Source organism: Sprattus sprattus (genome assembly GCF_963457725.1).
Source record: "Sprattus sprattus genome assembly, chromosome: 15".
Classification (NCBI taxonomy): Eukaryota; Metazoa; Chordata; class Actinopteri; order Clupeiformes; family Clupeidae; genus Sprattus; species Sprattus sprattus.
The window spans coordinates 22,214,236-22,228,466 of NC_137913.1; the positions used below are offsets into that span (position 1 = coordinate 22,214,236).

General features: G+C 42.0%; 1 protein-coding gene across 1 annotated transcript; it reads right to left on the bottom strand.

The window, feature by feature from the left end:
• Positions 1-72: 72 nt before the first annotated feature.
• Positions 73-10,606, bottom strand: opn4xb (opsin 4xb; the record flags this gene model as incomplete). Its single annotated transcript, XM_080852261.1, has 9 exons — positions 10,458-10,606; positions 8,047-8,180; positions 7,561-7,764; positions 7,149-7,320; positions 6,800-6,946; positions 2,000-2,107; positions 1,658-1,841; positions 856-1,023; positions 73-456 (listed from the first exon to the last, which is right to left on the bottom strand). The coding sequence occupies exons 1-9, from the start codon at positions 10,589-10,591 to the stop codon at positions 73-75; spliced, it is 1,635 nt and encodes a 544-aa protein (XP_080708387.1). The 5' UTR covers positions 10,592-10,606.
• Between the last annotated feature and the right edge of the window lie 3,625 nt (positions 10,607-14,231).

Sequence of the window (14,231 nt, forward strand, 5' to 3'; positions counted from 1 at the left end):
TTTTTTTTCCTTGGGTGTTCTGCATACAAAAATACAAGACGACTAGTATGAAGTACCAAAAATAAAGAGGATTCAGGATAGGAAACTCTCCACAGACTCAAGCAGTTCAGAGGAACACTTAAACTGTCGCAGATCTAACACCAGGTCACCCAAGTCCATTGCCTGTGACCCGGGCCTACTATCGTCCAAATACAAGGCCTCCTCAGTCAGGCTACTTTCTGACGTGGGGCTGATGATGATGCGTGGGATGCCGCCACACAGCCGGGGGAAATGAACCGGGTCCAGGCTGCTTCTCTGGTAGGGCTCCTGGTGTTGATTGCTGTCCGTGTCTGTATTTGAGTTCACAGCCTGCGGGTCCCTGGACCCGACCAGCAGCGGGACGGTGGCCATGTTCAACACACCGTTCACAAGATGGTAATCACAGAGACTCAGAGATCCTGTGATGCTGGGATGTTGCTGTGGATACAAATAGGGAAGGCTCAAGCATTTACATCAAGAAGTTCAAAAGTAGTGCCCTATGCAGCATGCCTCTTGACGATTACTCACACAATTACTTCTATCAGGGTAAATAAGGTACAGTGGGCCTATTAACACTGAAGGAATTGCATTTGGGTTCTATCATTGGCTCCTGTTTTACCACACATGAACATTGCTTTGAATAGTAGTGTCTGACACACAAACAAAAGGTAAAGTAAATGTTAATCATTTTTAACCATGGAGAGTTAGCTGACGTCATACACTGAACAATATAAATCACACTGTCATACAGACACATACATACATATACACAAATACACACAGCTACACACAAGCACTTGCGTATGCATACAAACACACAAACTCACAAAGACATACTTTCTTTCCTTCAGCAGCATGTGAGTGGTGTTTGGTCTTGTGCCGTTTGACTGATTTGTTGTGGTCTTTGAGCAGGGGAAAAGAAGATGAGCTTCTGAAGGAGTCTGCTTTGCGGGACATCACATCGAGTTCTACATCCCCCATCTTGTGTGATTGCAGTACATGAACCTAAAGTAACAAAACATCTTTAGACCTTTTGTTACATAGGGACAGCATCTGGATGTGAGCATACATTGTCATAATGCTTTTTTATAAGATGCCAAGGAAGGGAATTTAATATATTACCAAACAAAAAGTTAATAACTTCCACGAGGTGCTTGATGAAATGCATTAATGTTGTTTTTGTTTTGCATCAAAGACAGGTTCAAGAAGAACCAAGGCAGAGCAGAGGCCAGCCAATCAACTCCTAGTATCCTGCCTTCACAGGGTTTGGGGATAATAAAAAAGGACACATGTCCTCTCTCATCTCTGAACTCTAATCGCATTGTGTCCTCACCTGAACCAGACTAGCACCCGTACAATACAGTACAGTAAATAATCTACGGAGAGTTTTTTTTTTCTTTAGTTAAAAATGCTTTAAAAAGGGTCTTTACTTCTGAAAATATTTCTTTGGATTCAGACCAACCCATTTTATTTCATTACAAATGATTTGCCCTATTTGTAATGAAATGATCAATTGTTGTATTCAAACTTCAAGACATATAAGCTATTATAAAAGCATTTTAGACAATACAAGCCAAATGTGTTGTATTTGGACCTGAACACTAACTCTTCACTTGACAAACATACAGTCGTACAGTACCACATCACTATTGTACATGGCCGAAGTCAAGTTGACAGCGTGGAGTTTAGCCTTGAAGACAGACGACTGCCTGCTGAACCCAGTATCGTGGACGGACGTCTCACTGTTGGTCATGGACTGGCATTCCTTCTGTTTCTTCTGTGACAGGCACGACAGACAGGACACCTTCTCAGCTAAGGTGTTTCTGTACAGGAAAAGTGTTGAAATAGACACTTAATGACCCTGTCATATTCTGAAATGGTTTAATCCAGAGTATCTTTCATTATTATAATTATGAATCAAAATTATTTCTATTAATTTTATTTCATCCAAATTAAGATTGTTAGCAAAGTTTCTGTTCACCTGTATTTTGTGTGTATGATAGCATAGATGAACGGGTTGTAGATTGTGGAAGCTTTTGCTATGACTGCAGGAACTGTTTTGGAATATGGAGTGAGCTTGTTGGCATACCTAGGGCAAGAAAACAGAGTTTATCAAAATAAACTACCAGAAGTCAAAGCATGCCAGTATGGTTGAGATAAGGATTCATTCAGTGCAACAGCTCTGTGCAAGCCATCTGTCAGTTGCTATCCAGTTCCACATTATCCATGATAAGTTGTGTATCAGATGTGTCACAAAGCTAGATGGACTGAAATGGTCCATTAGTAGACACAGCGGGAAATATGAAATGTTGTGTAATCACTTTTGAACACACTGTAACAGAGAAAACACATTGCAAAAGTTGCTAAAGGATTAATATAAATGCTTTTGGGCTCCAAATACACAGACTAGCCCGACTTGGATTGTTATTTGTCATTGGAATCAGGGGTTCTTGCTTGATTCATACAATCCAATATGTTAATGTTTATATGTATATGGATAGTGTGTGGAGTCACAAAACACATAAAAATGAATAACTTTCCCCAACCAGAAGCACTGGATGAACAGAGAGATTTGCCTCCTGCTCAAAGCAAGAGATGCAGCCTTCAGGTCTGGCCAGGGCTTAGCACTGTTACCAACAAAGGATTGAAGAGCACTTCAAGTCCTATGACCCCCGGCACAAGTGACAAGGCATACGGACAGTAACGAAACATCAAACCACCCAGCACTGTGCCCCCAACCAGCTTTGCCTCCCTTTCCTTTCCCAGAGTTTTAGCTTAACTACTTCTACGCTCGCTTTGATCTGGGAAATGAGGAGGTCATCCTCAAAGCAGATCTACCGCCTGATGAGCAGCCTCTCACACTCTCCACCTCAGATGTTTGCTCCACCCTTGGCTGCATACTAAGAGCCCGTGCAGAGGAGTTGGCCGGGGGCTTTAACAACATTTTCCGTCTGTCCCTGGCCAAGGCAGTTGTCACCACCGTGCCAGTGCCAAAGCACTCCACTGATTTGACCCTTATTGACTTCCATCCTGTCACACTCACCCCCATCATCACCAAGTGCTTCGAGAAACTGGTTCTTTCACACTTGAAATTCTGTCTTCCTGCTCCATTGGACCCACACCAGTTTGCCTATCGCAGCAACAGGGCGCAATCATCAACGCCCCCCACTCTGCCCTGACCCACCCGGACAGTCACAACTCGTACATCAGAATGCTGTTCATCATTTAATTCAGCATTTAACACTATTATCTGCTTCAAGCTGATCTCCAAGCTTAGCCAATTTGGTATCTGTACATCTCTCTGCAACTGGACTCTGGACCCTCTGACCAATAGACCCCAGCAGGGTGCGATTTGTCCAAAAACCAGAGGGGGGGATGATTTTTTTTATACATCATGAAAAAAAAACAAGCAATACATAGGCCTAATTCTCTTCATATACATGCATCATATATGTCTATGATATGATGATCGCTGCTAGACGCTCAGTTCTTGTGCTCCCTCTCATTCACATTGAAATACTGAAACCGAAACTGAAACTTTGAAACTGAAACGCAACTGTTTTGGACAGAACTCGCTATTCAGTGAACAAATATTTTCATATTCATTGTACAGTAGCCTATACACGGAAATTAGCAAAGCCAGCGAATTCTGCGCTGTCACAACCTGTCTGTTTTTTTATTGTTTTTTTTAATAATTGAGGGTTATCTTATCCCCCCCATGTATGAAATTCATCCAGCTGAGGTGGGGATGTAAAAACCAGAGGGGGGGTAAATCCCCCCCATCCCCCCCGGCAAATCGCACCCTGGACCCCAGTCTGTTAAGTTACACAACCTATCCTCCTCCACCCTGAACACCAGTGTGCCACAAGGCCCTCTTCTATCCCTCCTGTTCATCCATGACCTGGTCCCTGTTTATAATCTACATACTTAACCAAATCGGAATCAGAATCAGAATCAGAATCAGAATCATGTTTATTGGCCAAGTAAGTTTGCACTCTCAGTGTACTTACACAAAATATACAACACAACACAGCACAACGGTCTAAGAAATCTACGCAATATATACAGGGATGAATGGCTATATACAGGAGCTGTGCACTGTAAACACAACACATAGTGCAAAGAAATGGAGAGTGCAAGAAGAGCCGAGATAAATATTAAATGGTAGGAGAATGACGTAAGAAGTACAGTATATACAGCCTGTATAGTTATACAGTAAAGGGTGGAATATATTGCACAATTTGTATTTGAGAATCAAATAAATAAATATGAATCGTAGGTGTAATTGTACAGTGGTTATTATAGTGATCCAGGGTTATTGCACAGTGCCACAGTGAGACGGCGAGGGGGAAGAAACTGTTACTGTGTCTGGTGGTTTTGGCGAACAGTGTTCTATAGCGCCTACTAGAGGGGAGAAGTTGGAATGAATAGGTTATGTTCAGGGTGTGAGGGGTCTGCACTGATTTTCCCTGCCCGTTTCCTGACTCTGGAGGTGAACAGGTCTTGGATGGTGGGCAGGTAGGCACTGATTTCTGCAGAACTGACTGTCCGTTGGAGTCTACTCCTATCCAGTTTGGTGGGCAATCCAAACCAGACAGTTATGGAAGTGCAGAGAAAAGACTCAATGACTGCAGTGTAGAACTGGATCAGCAGCTCCTGATGCAGGTTGTACTTCCTTATCTGACACAGTGCTAGAGGGCTCCTTCTGAACTCCACAGGCATCTCTACAGATTTGAGCGTGTTCAGCTCTAGGTTGTTGCGAGGCACCACAGGGCCAGCAGCTTCCCGCCTCTATGCAGACTCGTCTTCATCACGGCTGAGGCCGATGACCGTTGGGTCGTTTGCAAATTTCAGGAGTTGAACAAATGGGTCTCCTGAGGTGCAGTCGTGAGTGTAGAGGGAGAAGAGCAGTGGGGAGAGCATGCATCCCTGAGGTGCACCAGTGATGACTGACCGGGTGCTAGATGTAATTTCACCCAGCCTGCCTTTCCTGTCTATCAGGAAGTTTGTAATCCACTGACAGATGGAGGCGGGCACAGTGAGCTGGTTGAGTTTGGTGACCAAGACTTCTGGAATGATGGTGTTAAATGCCGATCTGAAGTCTACAAACAGCATGTAGATATGCTGTTCATACTGTACATACAACCTTACATTTGCATTCCTTATTCTTGAACTCTGTCCACTTCTCTGTCCAATATTTGTATTTAAAATATTTACATTATATTATATAATATTTGTATATTGTCACTATCCACTGGCTATCACTCTGCATGTGAGAAACTGTAAAATATAGCTTATCACTTATGCTGCAGTACTGACTTTTGATGCACTTATCTGTAAATAATACAGTATTTGTGCACTTCTGGTTAGGTGCTAACTGAATTTCATTGACTTTTTACCCGTACTCACAATGAAGCTGAATCTAATCTAATCTAAAATATATATATATAAATCACAAGCTGATTACCAGACTTAATTACCAAAACAACAGTGTATTTTATTTGTATGGCTGTGGTCATGTAAAAGCGTTCTAATTTGCCATAACTTAAATGGTGATTTTAAAAGTGTCATCGTCAGTGAGCATAAAATCATTAGCCTGCTGAGAAAACAAATCACAGCACTGCAATTGAACTCAGAATGTTCGATAAGTGTCCCATGGATGATTGGGATGTTGTAACTGAGGCAGTTTCGTCAGTCCTCCACAAGAACAGAGGGCCGGCGCGGCTAGAGAAAAACTAGGTTTAGGTTATGTGGAATTCACTACTTAGATGAAGTGGGAAGAGAATTAGTCTCTTGACCCAAACACTAATCCAGCACTCGAGGCAACCCACTGCAGTTCAGAGTATTTAGCTTTGACCAGAGATATGGGCTGAGATACAGGATGATAGTGCATTAAATCGAGTGTTGCTCAAAGCAACCAGCTTTTCCAGACTGAAATAAGGTCATCCTGCGTGCCCTGCATCCTGCATTAGTCCAATACATTCTTAAAAGCATCCTAAGCCAGTGTTAAGTCCAATAATAGCACCAGCAACAGCGTTAAAAAACAACAAATGCTAGCACAAATCGATCCGTAACACAACATTGAAGCTCATGAGGTTTTATTACAGTTGAACATATTTTACTAGATGACCTAGAGCCTGCCCTACCTAACACGCAACATCAATAGCTTCCGAGCGGGCTGTCGGGCAGCGACAGAGCCCCTCCTACCCCCACTCAAAGACTGGGTTTAGTCACGTAATACTGCAGGACAGATTTCTGAGTGTCTAGTATCAGGGTGCCAGTGAGAGTCCATTACTCACGGCCACACAGCCATGTTTAATCGGTCCCCTCATAGATTGATGGCTGACTCAAGTAACTTCTGTATATATCCTCTGAACATTTCCTTATTACATACTAAATTCACAATCTATCAAACCTTTATCAGATAGAATAGAGACTTTGCAAGATAATAAGATTTTAGTAGTAGATACAACTTTCTTCTACAGCATCTAACAAGTCAAATTTAATTTCTCCACAGAATAGTAACGTTGTAGTCTGCTCAAAGTGAAGGTGCTTATTTGCCTTTGGTTACAGTGAAGGTGCTTATTTGCCTTTGGTTACACAGTGACAGCAACTGTAGTAAAAGGAAGCACTGACACTCCAGTGAAGGAGTCCAGAGATCAAACCAAGGTGCCCACCCACAAAAATCAGGAAGGTGCCGAGAGGGGTTTTGTCTGAGCGCCAATATAACTTGTCCCAAATGCAGAGGGACAGGTGAGAGAGTCAGCACAGGGAGACTCACCCTGCCCAGGCGATGAGTGTGACACAGGCGTAGGGGGACCAGGACAGCACATACACGATGATGACCACAAACGCAATCTTGGCCAGCCGCCACTCATTACGCATAGACTGCTGCTGAATACTGGACGTTCCCAGCCTCTCCAAGTCCCTACATCAGACGAGACATGCAAACACTGATCAAGACAACAGCAAAGAATATAAATTCTTCGGGTGTTTGTAGAATCTATCTATCTATCTATCTATTTAGCGATTTACTTACCTATTTGTTTGCTTATTTATGCATAACTTTTCTAGTCTGAGATGCATTGTAATGCATGACGAGACGTGAATGGGAAATGACTTGAGCTGACCTGCCGGCTTTGCGGATGGCGAAGAACATGAAGAGGTAGCAGTAAAGGATGATTCCCAGAGGAATGAAGAACACAAAGCAGCAAAGCATCAGGGTGTAGCTCCTGTTTGCCACAGAGTTAGTGGTGTAGTCCCAGGTACAGCTGGTCATGAGCCCTTCTGGAATGTAAGAACCTGCCGAGAACAAGAGCAACATCAGGGCTTAATCTAGTTACATGGCCCGCTACTCTATTGTTCAGGCCATTTTCAACTTTAATGGAATAGTTACGTTTTGTGCTTTAAAATGTGGAATAACGGGTTCAGCTTCATGTTAAGTGTCCTTATTGTTATTAAGATAGATAGAGATGTATACATTTATGAAATGACTTAAATCAACTTTCACTACATTGTAATGAATATACTAATATGCCTTACTCCAGCCAACAAGTGGGGCCAGGCTCCATCCGAGAGAGTAGAGCCAGACCAGTATGATGGCCACGGTGGTCCTACGTTTGGAGTTCCACTGCATGGCCTTCAGGGGTTTGGTGATGACGAGGTAGCGGTCGATGGAGATGGCTAACAGATTTATCATAGAGGTGATGCCAAAGAGGGCCCCACAAAAGGCATACACCTTACAGGCTGGGACAAATATTCAAAAGGAACTAAAGTGAATGTGAACGTATTTGCACTGAGTAGCAATGTGACATGCGTCCAAATATTCTGCACAGTAAACACCAGTATACCAAGAATTAGCTGGTTAAAGATATAATTTTTATATTTTTTAGCCTAATCCGCCATTGTCCTCAAACATCAGACTTAACAACAAAGCTTTGTAAAGTACTTAACAGAGGGGTTTACCATGTTTACCTTTTAGTCAAAAACAGTGTAAAAATACAAGTAAAAATACAAAATGGTGGTTACCCGTTTCCCCAAACACCCACTCATTGTAGAGGGAGTTGATGAAGAAGATTGGTGCCTGGGTGAAGGCCATGAGGAAGTCACTAACGGCCAGATTCACTATGAAGTAGTTAGGCACACTCCTCAGCTTCTTATTGCTGACAAACACAAAGAAATGTCAGCAAAGCCTCTGTAATGTCTCTGATTTCACACAGATTAATACAGAATTAACAAAGTTATCTTTCTATCTGTATCTATCTACAGTATCTATCCATCTATCTACGTATCTATCTATCTATCTGTCTATCTACTGTATATTATCTATCAGTGGTCTATATCTATCTATTTATCTTCTATATCTATCTATGGAGTCTGTCCATCGATCTACAGTAGATCTATCTATCTATACAGCTATCAATCTATCTATCTATCTGTCTATATTGTAGACTCATTTTACCGTAAACTCAGCCCGCTAGCCGTGGACATACAACAAGCCTATAAACATGTTAGATTGGTAGATTGTATTCTATAAAATGTGATTACATTTATGTAGATGAGATTGCATTCATGACCTATGTAGCCTATGTCTGAGCTGTGGCTAAGGTGCTTCAGTATGCCACAGGTGTTTAGACTGATCCATTAAGCAAACGCCATTCCCCTACCATTTCTACCGTACATGGACACAGCAGAAATGGGTCAATGATCCCATAAGACATGCATGTCATTTTTTACACTCTAGACATTTCCCACTAATTCCTCAGTATTTCTCAGAGCAACCATCATCTGCATTACAGGATTATGGCTGTGCCCCTTACATGGATTTAATCACATTTCCATCCACTACTTATGTAGTCACCATAACCTACTTCTCTATTTATTTACACACAAAGAACATAAACTTCAAGGGTAGGGAAGATTCCCAAATTAAAATCTTCCAAATCCGTCTGTCTCTCCCGGCTAAATGCTTACAGTAGCAGTACTGTTTTAACACTGTACCATGTTTGTGGTAGAATTTGAAGAAAAAAAAATAAACAAAATATGTCACATTAAAGGACAATCCATCTACTCTCCAAAACATCCTCCCACTGTGAGCATGACCTATTTTTAGACAGAATTAAATTCAATATCGTTAAAGAGAATACAAAAGATAATCTACAGGCAAATTCAAAAAGCTTTTATGAATTTGTCATCATATTCTAGAGAAGTGATCATTACGTATTATTATGTCATGCCATACCTGATACGCTTTTTCACCTCAATATTTGTTAGCTATTTTATTCTGCCTTTTTGCATCACATCACTTTCAGAATAAGGATGTCATTGTCAGGCTAGTATTAGTGATAAGTAAGTAGTATGTAGTATGTAGTAGTATGCAATTATGAGTTGACTGCCTAAAATAACTGCACCTCTGCATCTCATAGTTGCCTACTCTTACTGTGGGACGTCCTTTATCTCTGTTTCAGACTTTTTTCCCACCAATATGCTCAACACATAGAGTCTTCCTCCATGTCTTTGCATTTAAGCATTCACACATTTGAAGAGTGGAACAAACAGCAACAGGCTATGCAAACAATGAAAGGAATGGAATGACTCTGGTTACCACTATAGTGAGAAGTGGAGAGAGAGCTTACTGAGACTGCCCGAAGTGAGATCTCAACAGCCCAGCTCAGACAAACACGATGCAACATGAACATTATACAGTAAGTGGACATAAGTGTTCAAAACTGATGAACAACACAACAATACTACAGTAGGTGGTGCCAAATTCAAAGAAAGGAATTTGACTTTGAGTGAAATGTGTTTAAGCAAGATAATAGCAGCGGAGCAACGCTATAGCCCAGTCATGGATTACAGTATATTTGTACTTAAAACATTACATCATGTTATTCAACTTTTAAGCAGTCTATCTGAAGAGATGCAGATGTATCCAGCAGACATGGTAGACTGGCCCGCTGTATCAGACAAGATGATTTGTCTTAATGTGTACATTAATGTGTACATCTGGCTGAAACCCATTTATAGAAATTGGTGAAGGCATGAGACACCATAATACAGATATGCACAATGCAATGCATCAAGAAATGCTCCTCCTTTTGTTCACTTTTGTAAACCTTAAAACGTCAAACCTGACAGGCTAAAATAATGACAGTGTACTCAATATTTAAGTCTTCTACAACAGCTATAAATATAATTATAAAATAAATTAAATAACACTCAATATAACTAAAATCATACATTTTATTTTGTATTGTCATTATTATTAATAATAATAAATAACAACAATAATACCAATAGTAATAAAAGCAGTAGCAGCAGTAGTAGTATTGTTAAAAATAAAATGAATTATTATTATTATCATATCATCAGTATCATTAAAGCAAGTAGTGAAATCAATAGTGAAAAACAGCTGTCTTCCAACTCTCTCAGTAGCCTACCTGTAGAAAGCAAACATCACCAGAGCATTGCCCGTCATCCCCAGAGCTCCAACAACCACAATGCAGAAGGCCACTATGTAGTGCACATGGACAGGGACGTCCACCTTCTTAAAGAAGTTCTGTGGCTCCTCCATGTCCTCCACCTGTTCGCGGGACACGAGACACAACCTCAGTCCTCCATGGTCAACGGTGCCTCCCTCTTCTTCTCAGAGCAGCAATCTGATCTGTGTCCCTCTCTCCTTCCCTCCCTCCCACTCTCTCTCTCTCTCTCCCTCCCTCCATCCCCCTCTCTCTTTCTCTCTCTATCTCTGTGTCTCTCCCTCCCTCTCTCTCTCCCTCCCTCCCTCCCTCCCTCTTTCTCTCTTTATCTCTGTGTCTGTCTCTCTCTCTCTCTCTCTCTTTTCCTGCCCCCCCTCCACCCATCACAATGTGTCGCTTGACTCTGAAGGGTTATGTAAGAGTCATGATGTCCACCAGCAGTGAGGCCGGGCAGAAACAGACTGTGGGCGACCTACTTGCATCTGGGATATCTGTGCGCTTGCCTCATCCACGTGTCACATGACACTCCTCTGCTCTCGTCAGTCTCTAAATTCCCCAACCCATAACTTTCTTCTTTCTTTTTTTCTTTTATTCTTTCCCAAGTTGGCACCAAAAGAATGGCAAGATTAAGATGATGTTATAGCTTTTGACATGAGAGGCATTAATCAGGGATGGGTGTGTGTAAGTATGTGGTGTGAGAGAGAGTGCGTGTAGATGCGTGTGCATGTCTTTCTTTTTATCTTTCTTTGTCTCTCACCCTCTTCTCATGGACTTTGTATGTTTCATCTGTCCTCTGTGCCACATGTACTGACAGCAACAACACCCTTGGGGTTCTACCAATTCTACATCTTTGTATGTGTTGATGATAAAATCTCTCACTATCTAACCAATGCATCATACCAGCAGAGGGGAAAAAACATCCGCCATCAACTAACACCATCAGCAACAAGCGTGGAAATCCTTTCCATGCCATTATCTTCAATCACTCAGAAAATGAGAGTGTCACAAGTTCAGCACGGTATTGTTCTCCGCTCTCTATGGAACCAATCCCCCTCCCTGGAGCCCTAGTCCTGTACCCCTGCTGAGTGAAGGGTGGGAGAACCCCCTGGGGCTGTGGAGGGGTGGTGTTGGGGGCTTTGGGGGACAGGGGGGCAGGGGGAGGGCGGTCTTTGAATGTGTCCAGTGAAGAGCCTGGATCGTGCCAGCAGTGTGTGTACCACGTTCCAGAGAGGGGGCAAGGACTTTCATCTCTCTAATCTCCTAACGCCCCCCCCCCCCCCCCCCCCCCCCCCCCCCCATATAATGGACATGCAGTCAGTTATAATCCTGTGAACATCGCTTTGAACATTTATCGCAGCCTCAGACGGCAAAGCCAGGAGAAACACTATGCTAGAAAGAGAAAGAGAGACACTCACTCTTGTTCCACGCTCCGGCCAGAGTAAGGCCACCCTGCTTCAGAGTTATGGCCAATAGCGTTGTCTAGACCTCACTTGGATCATGGAACATTCACCAGTGTTCACATCACTGATTCACAGTGGGATTCATTGACCCAACAACAGACAGGGCTCATGGGTCATGCGTACACAAGAAAACCAATGGCCATCGATCGCAGAGGCATGTTATACTGTTTAGCCCACTGTTGTATTCATTCACACTTCTGATTTAAACACACATTAAACTTGCTAAATGGTGGGATTATGGTTGAATTTGTGCTGCAAATGTTAATTTGTGAACATCGGCCAATCCCAGACTTTCTCCAATGCACAAAAACAAATCTGTGCCGTGTTGGAAATTGTTTGGGATGAGATTTCTAAAAAGTTTGGATATTCTACCCTGCTGTTTATAAAAAAGGAGAGATCTGCACTCCAAATCCAAATCTTCTTACAGTTTTGTAACACATGATTAGGGAGACTTTATAATTCACAGCCCTGAGTCTTTCCAGGATTTGTTATTTGTACAGATGCCTAAAACTCCTAGGGGGTCTGTTTCTTGGAATCAGGCCATGACAGCAGTACATGGAATAGGAAAGTAAAATCTAAAGCTTATAATATTTTGTTTCATTAAAATGCACCATAAAACATACCCCCAAAAAATTGGAATTGAATTATAAAATACTGATTTTTAAATTTAATTGTATTTGATATACTTATTGGAAATAAAAAAATATTCCATGAACATCATAAGGTGAATGAATGCTTAAACCTGATGCATGTATGTTTGTCCCTTCTGATGGTGTTTCTTTGGCTAACATTACATACTTTTCTCCTGAGAGGCAGTCATGAGTCGCAGCCTGGGTGAATTGGAGGTTTAAACATGTGGGATTATCACCGATTCAACCTAATCCCTCCATGTTATTTTAAGATGCAGGGAGAAAACCATGGCAGACAAAAAAATGTATTGACTGGTCATGAACATGGAGAAAAAACTGAATGAATGTTGAAGAGATCATTTCTATCAACCCAAAGCCAATCCACCCAAAGCTCAATTCAGCCCAATAGTGGTGAAATCTACACAAGGAGAGACGTTAGAAGGGTTGGGCCCACAGTGGTTTTGCACTGAGGATACTGGGCTAACTTAATCTTAGTGTCAGCAGCACAGTGTAATGGCCGAACTAAACCTCTGTGATGTACAATGATTTTATGTGTATGTAGGTTACACTGTGTGTGTGTGTGTGTGTGTGTGTTTCAGAGAGAGAGAGAGAGAGATAGAGAGAGAGAGAGCGAGAGAGAGAGAGCGAGAGCGAGAGAGAGAGAGAGAGAGAGAGAGAGAGAGAGAGAGAGAGAGAGAGAGAGAGAGAGAGAGAGAGAGCGAGAGAGAGAGAGAGAGAGCAGTCCAATAGCAGGGCACCTCCCAACCCCCACAGAGTGTAAAACGAACTAAGATCAATCGAAAGGCCATTAAATGAAAGTCAATCTGGTACAACAGGCAAAAATTATGCAAAAGATAACACAGAGCTGGCACAAAGTTGTTATCTCTTGTGCCAGCCCTGTAGTGTTGTTATGCACTCTCAATCTTACATTAGGTTATTGGTTTTACACAGTACTCCAATTTTCAGAGAAAAAAGTATCCTTCTGAGTTCTTATTCCGATGGGAATTGTTTGCATGCTCGGTAGCCCCATCAATAATGGGATGAAACTAAGCTTTGTATGTGTTTGCTACTCAGAGAGAGAACGCAGTTCAGCAATTCTTTAATCTTTTGTTTTCTTCGGATTATTCTCGTTTAAGGTCAAGTAGCATGTCATTTTTTAGGTCGGACAAATAGTTCTGATTACTAGTTGATCCTTCACTCTGTTTAATCTTTTTCCCAACAATTTGAACCCCGTCCTGAGATGACTAAGAGAAATGACGTCATGATGGCACCTTGGTATTAAAATAAGATTATCTGGCATTCGTGGTCTGAGATCTGTGATTCAGCACTGCAGTTTATCTGACACGCATCCCAACAACAGACACACATCAAACTACTCTTCTCCTGTGCTGAATTAACTCCCTTCATTAACCGCCGATGCACAAATGCCTTTGGGATCTATTTTATGGGACTTCCAAGTTTTCAATCACAAAAAATCACTTGCCGGCATTTTGACCACACCAATAAATATGTACATACGATCATATTTGAGTGCATACTTAATGCACAGAATGAAAAGTACTTTCTCTGTACTCTCATGCTGAGCACACACTTAATAGGGCTGCGTGCTCAGTCCCCTCCTGTTCACTCTGCTGACACAGGACGGC